We start from the raw sequence: 17,500 nt of genomic DNA on the forward strand, positions 1-17,500 counted from the left end.
ATTAGGCCCAAAAAATAAAAAATAAAAAACACACACAGAAGAATGCATGTGCTTACAAAAAATTGAAACCAAATATGTACCGATTAAACATTAATTTTTCAAAACGGAATAAGCTGCAACAGTTAAAACAGTTACTTAATAACAAATACCTTTAACTGGTAAACCATACCGAACTGTCAGCAGCGCTTTCATTCACCCAAATGAAGAGACATTATCATGACCTCCCTCAAACACTTCCCCTCTTATTTCCCCCGCAGGAAGGCCAAAGGAGATAGAGATAACGAAAACAGAGGACGCCCTGGGGCTCACCATCACAGACAACGGTGCCGGATACGCCTTCATTAAAAGAATTAAAGAAGACTCCGTTATAGACAGAATTAAACACATCGAGGTAAGTCGTTCAAACACGTGGGCCACGATTTCCCGCTTTCTTTGGTTGATCAAGATTTCCCGTTTTCTTTAAGTTGTGCCGTTCAAACACGTGGATCACGATTTCCCCTTTTCTTTGCTTATGTAAGCTTTATATTTTGGCAAAAATTACATAAAATATATAGTGGCTGACAGGGATCACTGGTCGGCCAGTTATCTGGCATTCGTGCAGTAAGGGCCATTTGGCACAGCTGTGAATGGGGCATGGGCTTGCACCTTCATCCCCCAACGATTTGTTAACATCCCGGAGCTTGATGCCACAAGAGTACATCAACCAGCTGGTTTTGTAGAAAGAAAATATGAACGGAGGTATAGTAAAAGGACTGACAGGTTGCGTGTACAAGTAACTTCCCAACCACTGCCTCCAGAATACTTCTCATGGCAACAAACACTACACCTACAACAAAATATTGTATGTGCACAAACATTTCACCTGCAACTCCCATAAACAAGTTTAGTTCACAAACACCTCACCTACACCTACCATAAACAGTTTAGTTCACAAACATTTCACCTGCAGCTACCATAAACAAGTTTTAATTCACAATCATTTCACCTACACCCACCATAAGTTTAGTTCACAAACATTTCACCTACACCTACCATAAACAGTTTAATTCACAAACATTTCACCTACAGCTACATAAACAAGTTTAATTCACAAACATTTCACCTACACCCACCATAAGTTTAGTTCACAAGCATTTCACATCCACCTACCATAAACAAGTTTAGTTCACAAACATTTCACATCCACCTACCATAAACAAATTTAGTTCGTTCACAAACTTTTCACCTACACCTACCATAAACAAGTTCAGTTCAACTCCGGGATTTGCAGGGGAGAAAAATCTATTTATTATGTAAATCAGGTTTTGACTATTTGCAAACTATTTAGCCTCGAGGGGTTAAACAAACTTAAACTTTCTTTTTTTGATCGAGGGGGTTCAGACTGATTCAAATAGGGGGGCAATGCCCCCTTTAGAAGTGGGAGGGGCGGAGGTGGAGACACTCAAGAGATAGTGAAAGGAGGATTAGGCTATTTATCAGAAATAGTGAAAGTGGGATTATCCTATTTAACAGATAGAAAAAGAAGGATTAGGCTATTTTACAGAAACAGTGAAAGTTGGATTAGGCTATTTAACAGAAACAGTGAAAGTTGGATTAGGCTATTTAACAGAAAAGGTGAAAGTAAGATTAGGCTATTTAACAGAAACAGCGAAAGTAGGATTAGCCTATTTATTGGAAACAGTGAAAGTAGGATTAGGCTATTTAACAATATTTTGGCCCAAAAGCGACACATCTGAGAATATTCAAATTATGACCCCCCCAGCCCCCCCCCCCCCCCCCCCCCCCCCCCCAGGCCCATAATGTGTGACCACAATAAGGGTCCTGAGTTTTACATAGGCAGCGAGGAAAAATTTCGACCATATGCTCACAGTGCTGCAGCCAGATGGCTCTAGGGAACATTGTGACCCATGATATATTATAAGGATGGCTTGCAATTTCAATGCAGTAGTACCCTAATACAATTCTCCTTGTATTTTATTAATTTACATTTATATTTATTTATTTACTAATTTAGCAACGTTTTTCTAATAACTGATCTCCTCTTTCTGTTTTTTCCATTATCCTGTTACTTCTGTGGAATGAGCAACATATTCTTTGGTCCTGTTGTCGTGTTCCACACAAATACTATAATAATAATCATAATAAAATATGTGAAGCACTTTCTTAATCGAAACTAAACCTCAAAATAAAATCAAAACGTAATTAATAATAGAAATGAAGAACGATGGCTTAAATAATCTATAAATAGGGTAATAATTGTTGTGATGTTTGAGGGTACAAGGACCTAACCTTGCGGATTTTTTTTATATTTTTTAAATTCCCTGTATTTTTTTAACAGGCACGTCGCTTTGTTCCTTGTGAAACGTCATAATTTTTTTATGGCAAGAACGTCATTACTGTAACACTTCATTTTAAGAGAGACCTAAGATATGAAAATGAGTAACTGCCGGAATCTCACGAATTCAAAACACGAAAGTAATTGATTCTTGAAAACAAAAGTGCATGACAGAATGAGTCAGATTCCTTAATCCCAGTGTAATTCGACTGACAGAGACGGACTCAAACTCGTAGAGAAACAGATAATGGTTGACATAACAAATTTACAAAGAAAGGAGCCTTATGTTTATCTCGATACAGACACGAACAACGAATTGACAAAGACAGACAGACGGACAGACAGACGGACAACATGTGCCGACATGAGATGGCTGTGGTCAGACCAAGGAAAGTTTTCGTGGTGGAGAAGGAAAAGCCTGACTCACTTTTGCTCTCTCTATCTCTCTCTCTCTCTCTCTCTCTCTCTCTCTCTCTCTCTCTCTCTCTCTCGCCTGCTGTCGCATATAGCCTTCCCCTCCCTCTTTCCTTCACCCCCCCACCTCTTCTCTCTCTACTCCCCCCCCCCTCCCCAGACACATAGGTCTTCTCTCTTTATTAGAATTTTAAAGGGCTGGGATCACAAGGAGTCTTCTCGGTTTGCCTTATTTCAAAGGGCCAGAGGTTCTTTTGTTGCTGTTATCCAAATGGAAATTATTGATAAGGAAGCGACGAAATGGTTCTGTGCTCACACACACACATATACATGGGTGTGTATGTCTGCATATAATTTGGAATAAAGTAAAATTGATATAAATATATATATATATATATATATATATATATATATATATAAGTATATCTACATAAATACAGTATATAAGTGTATATATTTATGTATATATGTATATATATACACATATATACTATATAGTATATACACATATACATACTGTTGGATATCAGATGTAGTTTGCGGTTACTTTCTCTATAAAAAAAAAAAGACTAAATTTACATTTATTCCAAAGTTCCTTTTAACTTAAAAGCCTTTATGGTCGCTGGGAAAGCAAAAGGTTTTCCGTTAAAATGCTATTTGCAACAATGCAGCGTCAAACAAAGTGGAAGGTACTTGCATCTTTTGATATAATAATTATAATATTATTCGTCCCGACATTTTTATGGCTAGAAATGTATTCTGCAGGACACTGTGCTCTACAATGTAATGGTGGAATGAAATTTAACATTTAGGCCAAAAGCCAAGCGCTAGGACCTATGAGGTCATTTAGCGCTAAAAAAAAAAGTACAAAGGTTTGGAAAACTTCGTAGTTGGGCTATAAAACAAATGTTAGGAGAGGATGGAAAATAAAATGGGAGAATACAAATGGAGGTACAGTTAAAAGAATGAAAGGGGTTGCGGCTAGGGGCCTAAATGAAGCAGCAAAGAACCTCAAGTAATGCCTACAGTGCACTGCGTGAGGTACACTGACGGCACTACCACCCTACAGGAATGATTACACAAGACATGGTTCTCAGTTTTATTTTCCATTTCGCTTTTCTTAAAAATAGTTCCACTGCGGATCTGAACGGTGGATACGAGAATGGCAATTCTGCGTTTATTATATATCATAGCTTTCCTAAAGTAAATTCCTTCATCTTTATCCTTCATCGCTTCTTTTCCTTCAGGTCTGGGCTACATGAAATGAGGATATTGAATATTCAGTAGTCCATCCCGCTGAACTTAAAAAATAATAATAATAATGGTGAAACCAACCCAAGGTTATGTACTATATGTACATATATTTAAAGATAATAATAATAATAATAATAATAATAATAATAATAATAATAATAATAATAATAATAATAATACAAATTTATTGAAAATAATGGCCATTTCATAATAATAATAATAATAATAATAATAATAATAATAATAATAATATTTATAATAATAATAAAGGTGTTATTGAAAATAATAGCTATTTCAGCCGCGTTTATTTTGTATAGAAGTTTCTCTACTGTTCTTGTTACCGACTTTTCTCCTGTACTCAAATTGGCTATTAAAACGCCAAATGGGGGATTCACGTCAAAAACGTGGTATTTGTCAAATTGAATATATTATACAAAATGCAGTACAAATTGGACCTTAAGCCTAGTCGACAAAAGACCGATCATTCACATATATACAGACACATTACACATAACTGCCAATTCCCTCGAAAAAAAAAAAACGGTAAAAGACTACAAGATGATTCAGCATCTTCATGAAATCCAGTCAATAGACAGGATGGCCCTAATGTCAACAGTACCATATGGTTCCCCAGATAAGGTAGAGGGTATTTACCTTTGAGAGTCAACGGGAAACGGCAAGAGAACTATAGTAGATTCACATCATCCGTGCATTTGATGTCTAGGCCAGTCCCGTATGACGCTCCTGATTGGCTGTTGATAAGCCAATCACAGGGCTGGAAACTCTCAGTCCCTCTCGAGAATTCGCATAGGCAGGATGCATGTTCCACTTCTCCTGAGGGATACTTTTGAAAGACGTATCCCTTATGAGAGGTGGAGCATAGATCCTACCCAGGTGAACTCTCGAGAGAGAGAGACTTAGAGTTTCCAGCCCTGTGATTGGCTTATCAACAGCCAATCAGGAGCGTCATAAGGGACTGGCCTAGACATCAGATGCTCGGTTGATGTGAATCGACTATAGGATGAAGTTGTAGGATGGGAAAAAAATCCAAAAGGTTCGTCTTGTAGAATGGAGGCATCAGCAAAAATTTTATATATATATATATATATATATATATATATATATATATATATATATACATAGGAAAACAGCAATCGTTCGAGATATATTCTCAAGGAAGCAAGAGAGACGTCTTCTGGTAATTTAAAAAGGCTTTATTAAGCGACGTTTCGGGGTCCAGCCCCATCCATCATCACGGCTGTAAAAAGGATTAATACACATAAATATAATAAAAAGACTCATCCTAATAACTAACATACATTTAAAATTCATAGAAAACCTACTACAATGCTAAGAGAATTACCATATCAAGTGAAAGGGAGAAGACGAGTGACAGAAGAAGAAGGAAAGGTTCCAAGTAAACATAGTTATGCCAGGTAAAGAGGGGTAGCGGTAGTTTGATTGTTTAATTTTGGAACTATTGTTTTTATGAAAAGCGATTCGAAAACAGCAAGCTCTTGAGGAGAAGAAGCCCGTGTAATGACTTTAAAGTGTTTGTATTCTATGTTGAATTTGCATTTTTTTGAATGTTCACGAATGTTCGAGAATTCTGGTGAAGACAACCGGACACCTGTTCTATAACTCACCCCCCTGTGGCAATCAATGCGGACTTTAAGAAGCCTACGTGAGGCCCCGACATAATTTCCCAAACTACATTTGGGACACGAAAATAAATAGACCGCATTGGAAGTCAGAAGAGGGCTCAGCTTTTCTTTATATCTAAATAAAGACCCAATAGTTAATGGGTTTCTTAAGATTAGTTGGCTTTTTATGGCCGGACAATATTCACGTATTAAACGTTTAACTTTGGTATAAAACGTTGTATCACTGATAAACGGGACACTAGCAAAGAAAGGGCATTCTAGGAGCAGTTGGTCTGTTATTTTTTCTCTATTAATTTATTATTTAAAAACATAATTCATTTAAAAACTTGGTTATATTTGAAGAAACCTTAGCTGGATAGCAGTTATCGGTGAAGTACTGTTGTAAAAGAGTAATCTCACTATGAAATTCAGACCAGCCAGAGGAGAGAGAATATGCCCTGCCGTTACGTTGATGATACGTTTATTCTTTTTCGAGACAGAGACAGAGCTGATTCCTTCTTACAATTTGCCAATTCAGCCCACCCTAATATCAAGTTTACAATTGATTATGAAAATGATAATAAGCTCTCTTTTTTAGATATAGAAGTGTCACGTAATACGGATGGTTTTAACACCTCAATTTTAGAAAAAAGACTTTTACTGGACTAGGGACAAATTTTTACAGCTTTTGTAGTTTTAACTTTAAAGTAAACGCTTTATATACACTCTTCCACAGGGCATATTCTCTCTCCTGGCTGGTCTGAATTTCACAGTGAGATTACTCTTTTACAACAGTACTTCACCGATAACTGCTATCCAGCTAAGGTTTTCTTCAAATACCTAACCAAGTTTTTAAATAATAAATTAATAGAGAAAAATAACAGACCAACTGCTCCTAGAATGCCTTTCTTTGCTAGTGTCCCGTTTATCAGTGATACAACGTTTTATACCAAAGTTAAACGTTTAATACGTGAATATTGTCCGGCCATAAAAAGCCAACTAATCTTAAGAAACCCATTAACTATTGGGTCTTTATTTAGATATAAAGAAAAGCTGAGCCCTCTTCTGACTTCCAATGCGGTCTATTTATTTTCGTGTCCCAAATGTAGTTTGGGAAATTATGTCGGGGCCTCACGTAGGCTTCTTAAAGTCCGCATTGATTGCCACAGGGGGGTGAGTTATAGAACAGGTGTCCGGTTGTCTTCACCAGAATTCTCGAACATTCGTGAACATTCAAAAAATGCAAATTCAACATAGAATACAAACACTTTCAAAGTCATTACACGGGCTTCTTCTCCTCAAGAGCTTGCTGTTTTCGAATCGCTTTTCATAAAAACAATAGTTTCCAAAATTAAACAATCAAACTACCGCTACCCCTCTTTACCTGGCATAACTATGTTTACTTGGAACCTTTCCTTCTTCTTCTGGTCACTCGTCTTCTCCCTTTCACTTGATATGGTAATTCTCTTAGCATTGTAGTAGGTTTTCTATGAATTTTAAATGTATGTTAGTTATTAGGATGAGTCTTTTTATTATATTTATGTGTATTAATCCTTTTTACAGCCGTGATGATGGATGGGGCTGGACCCCGAAACGTCGCTTAATAAAGCCTTTTTAAATTACCAGAAGACGTCTCTCTTGCTTCCTTGAGAATATATATTATATATATATATATATATATATATATATATATATATATTTATAATATATATAATGTGTGTGTGTGTGTGTGTGTGTAGAATCTAGGCCAAAGGCCAAGCGCTGGGACCTTTGAGGTCATTCAGCGCTGAAATGGACATTGAAAGCAAATTAACTTTCAAATGTGTAACAGGAGGAAAACCTCAAAGCAGCTGCACTGTGAAACAACTGTTCGGAGAGGGTGGAGAGTAAGATAGAAGAGATAATATGAACGGAGGTGCAGTAAAAGCAATAAAAGAGGTTGCAGCTTGGGGTCGAAGGGACGCTGCAAAGAACATTAATGCCTGCAGTGTACCGCTTGAGTGTACTGATGGTACTAGGCCATACGTTGAAAAACGGAATATACTGATTAACTATTTTCGTCCTTAAATTAAAAAGAAATTTTTATTTTTCCCTACAAACGAACCTACGCTTTCATATAAGTAGTCTTCTTACGCATAGCGCTCGTCAGCTGATTCGTCTGTGAAGAAACAAAATCCCATCGCTAGGCCTATGGTCACGTGTAACCATGGACGGCCTACCAGCGTTATAATGAAACTCCATTCACTGCCCTCCTACGGTCTGCTCTGTGAGCAAGAGCCCGTGCTGGCATAAGGCCAGCTTAATCAAAAACAACAACATCAACACCTTCCTTTCTATAAGTTGGAGTAAACGCATGTAGGCGACTTATCGCCCACACACCACGAACAGGCTGGATACATTTCGATGATTTTATTACGAGTTCGAACCGGTGGTTCATACGTTTACTCAACATTTATTTTTAAACGTTTACCACTTTAATGTCATTGCCTTGTTTTCAATATGTTTGTGGTAAGTACGTGATAAGTTGCCAACATGTGTTCAAGACATGTTTCGCTGTTGTGTGGGTGCACTCTAAGAAATATAATACATAATTCAGTATTCTTTATTTTCAAAGATATATTTCCCTTTCTTTCCTTCTTACGCGAATTCTCAGAATCCTTGAACTTACGAGACAACGAAAGACTACAAGACTTCAAAAGACTACAAGACTACAAAAGACTACAAGACTACAAAAATACAAGACTAGAAAAATACAATACTACAAAAGACAAGACTGCAAAAATACAAGACTACAAAAGAATGCAAGACTACAAAAGACTACAAGACTACAAAAGAATACAAGTCTACAAGCCTACAAAAATACAAGACTGCAAAAATACAAGACTACAAAAGAACACAAGACTGCAAAAGACTAAAATGCTAGAAAAATACAAAACTTCAAAAGACTGCAAGACTACAAGAGACTACAAGACTACAAAAGAATACAAGACTACAAAAGACCAGACTGCAAAAATACAAGACTAAAAAAGAACACAAAACTGCAAAAGACTAGAAGACTACAAGACTACAAAAATACAAGACTACACAAATACAAGACTTCAAAAGACTACAAAAATACAAAATATTACAAGAATAAAAAAAGACTACAAAAATACAAGACTACAAAATACTACAAAAGAATACTAGACTACAAAAGACTACAGACTACAAAAATACAAAATAATACAAGACTACAAAAGACTACAAGACTAAAAAACGTACAAGACTACAAAATACTATAAAAGACTACAATACAACAAAAATACAAGACTACAAAACTACAAAAACCCAGAGGCTAATACAAAAGTAAATGAAGGTGTTGGGAAGTGAGGGGTAGGTGATGAGTTCTAATGAAGGAAGGAAGAAAGGAGGGAATACTAATGACCTTGTATCAGGTCATTTGGTATGAGGGTCAGGTAGGAAAGGGTATGAGCCAAAGATTATGAGCTTATCTTGGGCAGTGACCCTTCTTTATCTTGGGTAGTGAGTGACCTTCTTTCTGCAAAAGCTCATTAAGACAACAATAATTTCTATCGAGTCGGTTAAGACGTCACTGAAGTCCTGATTTCTCCTCTGTCTGTGCGCTGGTTCGAATCCACGAGAGGACGGAATTATTATCAGCTAAAAAATTCCCCTTCGGTTAACATACTCGTATATTATGAAAATATATAAATTCCGAGGTAGAGCGAATTGGATATTAAAGGACATTTGTAGCTTAATGCATGTATATGAATCACGGTGATGTGATAAAAATTCATGTGTATATATATATATATATATATATTATATATATATATATATATATATATATATATATGTGTGTGTGCGTGTGTGTGTGTGTGTGTGTGTGTCTGTCTACATACATGCCAGTTATAATGTTCTGCGTGACATGAGAATTAATACGAGAATAAACCAACATTTATTTATAGCACCGCGTACATAACTTCTGCATTAATTAATCTGGAAACAGCTACGGCGGTTGGGTACACGATAGAAAGGAGGGGGGCGGGGGGGGGGGGGGGGGGGGGGGGGGGGGGGGGCGGGGGGGGGGGGGGGGGGGGGGGGGGGGGGGGGGGGCGGGGGGGGGGGGGGGGGGGGGGGGGGGGGGGGGGGGGGGGGGGGGGGGGGGGGGGGGGGGGGGTGGGGGGGGGGGGGGGGGGGGGGGGGGGGGGGGGGGGGGGGGGGGGGGGGGGGGGGGGGGGGGGGGGGGGGGGGGGGGGGGGGGGGGGGTGGGGGGGGGGGGGGGGGGGGGGGGGAGAAGGCGGACTCTCAGGATAATTAGAACAGCCACATTATAATCTGCGGTTAAGGGCCCAATCTATGTCATGCCTGAATTCAGTCCGCCCCAGAGAGAGAGAGAGAGAGAGAGAGAAAGAGAGCTCCCTTATCCACTGCGTTTTGCATGAAGCCCTGAAACATTCATTTATCATGTAGATGCTCTCTCTCTAACTGAGAGAGAGAGAGAGAGAGAGAGAGAGAGAGAGAGAGAGAGAGAGAGTTCCCATATCTACTACGTTTTACATGCAGCCCTGAAACATTAAGTTATTATGTAGCTACTCTCTCTCTAACTGAGAGAGAGAGAGAGAGAGAGAGAGAGAGAGAGAGAGAGAGAGAGAGATTTGGGCTTTAAGGTCCTACACTGGGAACATGGAATAGTCTAATTTCTTAGAGACAGTAACGGTGATATTTGCATGACAATGAATATACTCATACAGGTATAAAACAGGTATAAAAGGGATTTCTCTGTACTTTTATGTATCATACAGTACAAAAGCAATTTAACTGTATCATTAAATGACGCCACACAAATAAGAACCTTATTACAAAAAAAAATCCAATAACTTACAGAACCTTCAACCCATAATAATGATAAAAATAAACAGCTAATTTATTGAAGAAACTGATAATAACAAAGAACCCAGAACCCATAATAATTATAAGAAAAGCAACCAATTCATCAAAGAAACAACAGAATACGATAACTTTAAGAAAAACAACTAATTCACTAAAGAAACAACAAAAACAATAATTATAAAAAAACTAACTAATCAAAGAAACAACAAAAAACAATAATTAAGAGAAAAACAACTAATGTTCTAAAGAAACAACAGATAAACAACAAATAATTTAATGGCAACCTTTGCAAGAAGGTCTATAGAACATTCCAGAAGGAGAAGATAGACTGAGGTTAGCAGCTCGTCAATACACACCAACACACGTACACAATACACACCAACACACACATACACACACACGTACACACAGCTTTCTCTCGCTCCTATAACAAAACAGCTGACGAGAACAATGATGACGATGATGGCAATAATGATAATGACAGCGCTCATTTTTTTTTATTATTTTATTTTTCTTGTCTGTCTTTGCTTTAATTTCTTCTTCGTTTTCCCCTCTTTATCTTACTCCTTCTTCTTCTTCCCTTTTCTTTGCATGATTTTCCTTCTGGTTTCCCGTTTGTTGGTATTCCCAATTCCCGTTTTTATCGTTGGTTTCTTTTCCCTACGTTATTCGTATGTTTTAGCTATTCCAGTTTTGAGTTCTTTATCATCCATTCCATTTTAATCTAATGCCATTTTGATTTCTGTATCTATTCCAGTTTTATCAGTCACTTTTGATTTTTATCTGTTTCCAAATTTGATTTCTCTATCTATTTCACTTTTATCTATTCTACTTTTCTTACTTTTTTATTTTATATCTGTTGTATTTTTATCTGTCCAATTTTGATTTCAGTCTATTCCAAAATTGATTTCCCTGTTTATTCCAATATTAATTTCTCTATAATCTATTCCATTTTTATTACCTATTCCAATGTTGTTTTCTGGATCTATTCCATTTTTATCAATTACAATTTTGATTTCTCTACCTAATCCGTTTTTATATATTCCAATGTTGATTTCTCTACAAATTCCATTCTTATCAATTCCCATTTTGACATCTTAAACTATTTTATCAATTACTTTACTTCTTTTAACACTGAATCAATCTTCTTCATTTCCTGAATTTTATTGTTTTTTACTTATTCCCCTTCCAAACCCATAAATGCAACCATTCTGTTCCTTATCTCTCTCTCTCTCTCTCTCTTCATTAAGCAAAGTGAATTTCCAGTCTGGAAACTCATCGGCAAAACTCGATGATAAGAGGACTGGGGTTAATCTAGGTCGTTAGGTCTGGGGTTAATCTGGGGTCAACGACCTCGTTTTCGTACCCGTATCATGTGGGTCCTTATCCATCTATCTGCCTCCGATAAGACGCGTTCAATCGCCTTATCAGTCATTGCAATAAAACCGCAATGTTAACGTTATATCTTAGGAACGTTACACTTTGACAGCATGTGTATATGTAAATATATATATATATATATATATATATATATATATATATATATATATATATATAATATATATATATATATATATGTAGTGTAAATATATATGACACGAGAATTTGAAATCAATGGCTGTGTTGCACTTATTCAGTTACAATACTCATTCATATGTATATATATATATAATAAATATATAATATATATCATATATATATATATATTTTTATATATATAAACTGCAAACTAATAAGTAACTAAATAAACAAATAAACAAGTTGCCTAAGGCGTGATCGCAACGGCAGTAGTATTACTAGACCTAGGACGACCAATGGACAATTATTCCTCTCTTCATTTGTTATGTGTGTCGCTCTTTGTACGAACGGTTGCTTTTGTGAGGCAACAAAAACAAACAATGTGCCGCTACCTGTATTGTAATGCAGTATACCTTTCCCCCCTGGTCTTTGTTTATCTTCGTCTGCAGATATATTGATCGTATGGTCGTATAATGTGTCGATGTTCGTTAGTCGCATGAAATCTGTCAGTTTTTTCATTCTTGATAACTATATAATATATATAGATATATATATATATATAATATATATATATATATATATAATATATATATATCAGGGTGTCCATAAAGTCCCGGTACCATTCCGAGCCATAAATACTTGTAATGGTACTGGGACTTTATGGACACCCTGCATAATTTTATAAATATATATATTCTCTCTCTCTCTCTCTCTCTCTCTCTCTCTTATATATATATATATATATCATATATATATATATATTCTATATATATATATATATATATTATATAATATATATACTATATATATATATATATATATTATATATATATCTATATATTTGTTCTCCAGTATTATTTGCATCTAGAGCTACGTAATTACATACAGTACACGCTTACGTCTATGTCTGTAAAAACAGCTTATATATAAGAACCTATCGCTATTTACATAGAAGTTAGCACAATTTGTGTGTGTGTGTGTGTGTGTGTGTAAAACCTACAACGGACAAGAATAATATCTTCCTTATCATCTCGATCATTCTTTAGTGTCATATTAAAATATATTTTTCATGAAACATCGAAAACATCGATCTATATATTCGAAGGCCACGGACATACAAAAACGAAAGTATGTCACGATTAAGTAGTTCACGGAAATACCACCATGCGAACGGAAGTGACGTCATCGGTTTGCTGTTCATCAAACGAACGTCAGAATAAAAAAGTAAAAAATGCGCGGAAGATTCTTCGTCGCAATCGAGTTTTCTGTACAACGTATAACGCTGTTTAAAACCATCAGCAATAACCGGTAGCTCTTTAGTTGCTCACCCGATGCGGCAGAGTGGGGGTACGTCCCATGCCGCCCCTCCCCCCAAGAAAGTGCTACCAGATGCACGATCCATGGCTAAATTCAACCTTAAATAAATTGAAAACTACTGAGGCTAAATGGTTGCAGTTTGGTATGTTTGATGATTGGAGGGTGGATGACCAAAATACCAATTTGCAGCCCTCTAGCCTCGGTAGTTTTTTTTAGATCTAATTGCAGAAGGACGGACGGACAGACAAAGGAGGCACAATAGTTTTCTTTTTTAAAAGAAAACTTAAAAGACTTAGCAAGAGAGCGAAGATACACATTGAAAGCCAAGTTTGTAAAAATGTTCGCTTTTTAAAGTTTGAATTAAGACTTAAGACGGATTCGAAGTCTGTAAAGATTTGTGTTTTAAAATTAGAAAGGATTAGTCAGCGGAGTTTGTAAAGTTTCTCTTCTTCTTTTTTTCTTTTTTTTTGTGAGAAGACGTTAATAAGACAAATTACAACATAAAATATTAACTTACTCGGGAAGCCAAGATTAATATTTAGTTTGAAAACATTCTCAGACCCAAAATGAAATTCCTCGTTAAATTTAATAACCTTCCAAAGTATTTATTAAAAAAAATCACAATATTAGAAAATTATTTTTCAAATCTTTTTTAAATATATTAGTGAAAAATATTGAATACAAAGAAATAAATATGAGATGTGCTGGGTATAATCATACACGCCAATGGCTTTTAAGTGAACTTTTAAGTACAGTACTTGAGGAAGTATCCCTAGATAATGACAATGATTCATGATACATACTAATGTACTACATGGAGAGAGAGAGAGAGAGAGAGAGAGAGAGAGAGAGAGAGAGAGAGTCACTCACAAGAGCCATAAAAAATTACAGTATTAAAAACTTTTTGAGAGAGAGAGAGAGAGAGAGAGAGAGAGAGAGAGAGAGATAATGCATTTACACAACTTATCATACAATTCAGTATTTAGGACTAGAGAGAGAGGAGAGAGGAAGAAGAGAGAGAGAGAGAGAGAGAGAGAGAGAGAGAGGAGAGAGAGAGAGAGAGGGCAGGATGCTGGCCTGCCACTTAACCTATTGGGCCCGATTAAAGACATGACCCCTCGGTCGGGTTCTCTTATGCCCGGGCCTCCTCAAAACCTATATGGTCGACTGACTTCCCCTTATTCCTCTCGTCCACTGGGATTGATTTTCAGTCAGGGGCCCTCAGAACTGTGTGTATTACACACATAGTACGCACACACACACAGACATATATATATATATATATATATATATATATATATATATATATATATATATATATATATATATATAGTATGTGTGAATGAGTGAATAGATATACACAGTACATGTATATATAACTATAAATATATTTGTATACAATAAAATACGTTTATATATATATATATAGATATATATATATATATATATTTGTATAAAATATAAATATATATATATATATATATATCACATACATAAACGTATACACATACATATCTGAATTTTTGTCACACGCGCGCGTGAAATTTTCATATACCCGACAATTTCGCCTCAATAAATCGCTTAATAACCAGTTTAATATACCTCAGGGAATCACTTACACTTAAGAGGAACCATAACAATTGATGAGTGCATTCTCTAACGTGAAAAGTGATTTAATACGGTAAACCAAGCAGGAACTCCTCGGCAAAATACAGGAGACCGCAAAAACATCAGATCGTCTTTAAGATTTGACGTTTTGTAAGGGGAAGGTTCTCTTGAGCGCTGGACTTTGAACTGGCCTATAAGATTTTCTGGCATGATCTGTTGTGCTATGTAGCTCTCTCTCTCTCTCTCTCCTCTCTCTCTCTCTCTCTCTCTGTTTTAATGGGTTTTTTATATTTGAGACGTATCCGGTTTTAACAGAAGAAATTATTTACATAATATACATACATACATAATATAATATACTATAATATATATATAATATATATATATATATATATATATATAATATAGATAGAGATGAGAGAGAGAGAGAGAGAGAGAGAGAGAGAGAGAGAGAGAGAGAGAGAGAATCATATTTTATATATTATGATCTCTCTAATTATATATTATATATATATAGATATATATAATATATTATATTATATATATATATTACTTACATGCATCCATACATACATACACATGCAAACAAACCCCTAAAAAGTAAAGATATAAAACCAAAGTAAATCAAACAACAACATCACTTCACCACTTAACTCCAAACTGAAACGCGGAGGAGAAAACACATCAATGAAAGATCAAAGCGAGGTGTAGGTACCTAAGCGTCCACCCCCCCCACACTTCACCCCCTAAACCCCGCCTCCCCGGAGTATCCATATCACAATCAACAAAACCGATTCATCAATGAAGTTCGCGATTCGCGATTTAGGTCACCCCTCCATTAAAATGCCAGCGTAAAGGATACGGCAGCTTTATTAGGTCGACTTCAGGTGGTGACGGCGAAATTGATATGATGCCTAATTGGATGTCCTGATAATGAATGAAAGAAGGATTCCATATTTTTATTCTGACAGGAAAAATGTGTGCATATATATATATATATATATATATATATATATATATATATATATAATATATATATATATATATATAGAAAATCTGTCTGTGGTGGCCTGTGCCAATGTATTGCCAGTAGCACGATCATGGCTATCTTTAACCTTCAATAAAATAAAAACTAGTGAGGCTAGAGGGCTGCAATTTAGTACGTTTGATGATTGGTGGGTGGATGAACAACATACCAATTTGCAGCCTTCTAACCTCGGTAGTTTTTAAGATGAAGAAGAAGCGAGGAGGAGGAGGAGGAGGAGGAGAAGAACAAAAAACAAAGAGAGGAGGAGGAGGAGGAGGAGGAGGAGGAAACCTTGATGGAAATTTAAAAGCTACACCTCATTTTCTTATCCCCCTCCCCCTCCTCCCCCCAAATCAACCTTACTCCCTCCCCACCCCCTGGCCCACCCTTCCTTCCCCAAAAGAGACGTCTCTCTCTCTCTCCCAGATGCCCCTCCTCCTCCTCCTCCTCCAGCAGGTTCTCTCCCCAGTCCATCTGTGCGGGGAAAGTGAAAACGACCAGTGTGTCTCTGTCTCTGTCTCTCTCTCTCGCTCTCTTTCTGAAGACACCTGTCACGGCCGTGGTTTGGTTTGCCATGTGGCTGCTGGGATCGGTCTTCTCGAATTGGCATTATTTGCTTTTTGGCTTTTTTGTTAATGGAGTATCCGGCGAAGTCAAAGTCGAACGACATTAAGGCTTTAACTTGTCAATTTTTTTTTAATATAAAACTTAATTTGTTTTTTTGTTAATGGAGTATCCTGCGAAGTCAAAATATCACTATATTAAGATTCTAAATTGTCAATTTAATATTTTTTTTCAATTATAAGATGTAATTATTTGTTTTTTGTTAATAAAGTATCCGGCCAAGACAAAATCTGAAGACATGGGGCCATTAACTTGCCAGTTTAAGGTTTACTTTTGTGTTAATTATACGACTCAATTTGCTCTAGTTAACAAACTGTCCAGTGAAGTTAAAATCTGACTATATTAAGCCATTAATATGTCATTTTGTGTTTAATTTTTGTGTTAATTATACGTGAAGACATTAAGGCCTTACCTTGCCAATTTATTTTTTTTTCTTTTTTGTCAAATATAAGACTTAATTTGCTTTTATGTTAATGGAGTATCTGGCGAAGTCAAAATCTGACTAAATTAAAACTTTAACTTGTCAATTTAATATTTTTGTGTGTATTAATAATACGACTTGATTTACTTTTTTTTTTAATGAAGCATCCGGAGAAGTGAAAATCTCACTATATTAAGCCATCAACATGTCAATTTGAGTTTTATTCTTGTGTTAATTATACGACTTTATTTGCTTTGTTGTTAATGGAGTATCAAGTCAAAATCTGACGACATTAGGGTTTTAACTTGTCGATTTAATATTTTTTGTGTCAATTATACGACTTAATTTGCTTTTTTGTTAATGAAGTAACCGCCAAAGTTAAAATCTGAACATCCCGGGTCATTAACTTGTCGATTCGAGTTTCATTTTTTGTGTTAATTATACGA

The 17,500-nt window shown here is 36.2% G+C and overlaps 1 protein-coding gene and 1 long non-coding RNA gene across 3 annotated transcripts in view; one reads left to right on the forward strand and one right to left on the reverse strand.

The window, feature by feature from the left end:
• LOC135216255 (uncharacterized) overlaps nt 1-17,500 on the reverse strand; it is a 149,841-nt gene that overhangs the window by 107,564 nt on the left and 24,777 nt on the right. The window lies entirely within an intron of this gene.
• Nucleotides 1-17,500, forward strand: part of LOC135216254 (PDZ domain-containing protein GIPC1-like) — a 109,374-nt gene that overhangs the window by 76,211 nt on the left and 15,663 nt on the right. Inside the window, exon 3 of the mRNA XM_064251419.1 lies at nt 258-391. Coding sequence (XP_064107489.1) covers nt 258-391 — 134 coding nt within the window. The remainder of the gene's footprint in view (nt 1-257; nt 392-17,500) is intronic.

The sequence above is a fragment of the Macrobrachium nipponense genome, chromosome 6 (genome assembly GCF_015104395.2).
Source record: "Macrobrachium nipponense isolate FS-2020 chromosome 6, ASM1510439v2, whole genome shotgun sequence".
In the NCBI taxonomy this organism is placed as follows: Eukaryota; Metazoa; Arthropoda; class Malacostraca; order Decapoda; family Palaemonidae; genus Macrobrachium; species Macrobrachium nipponense.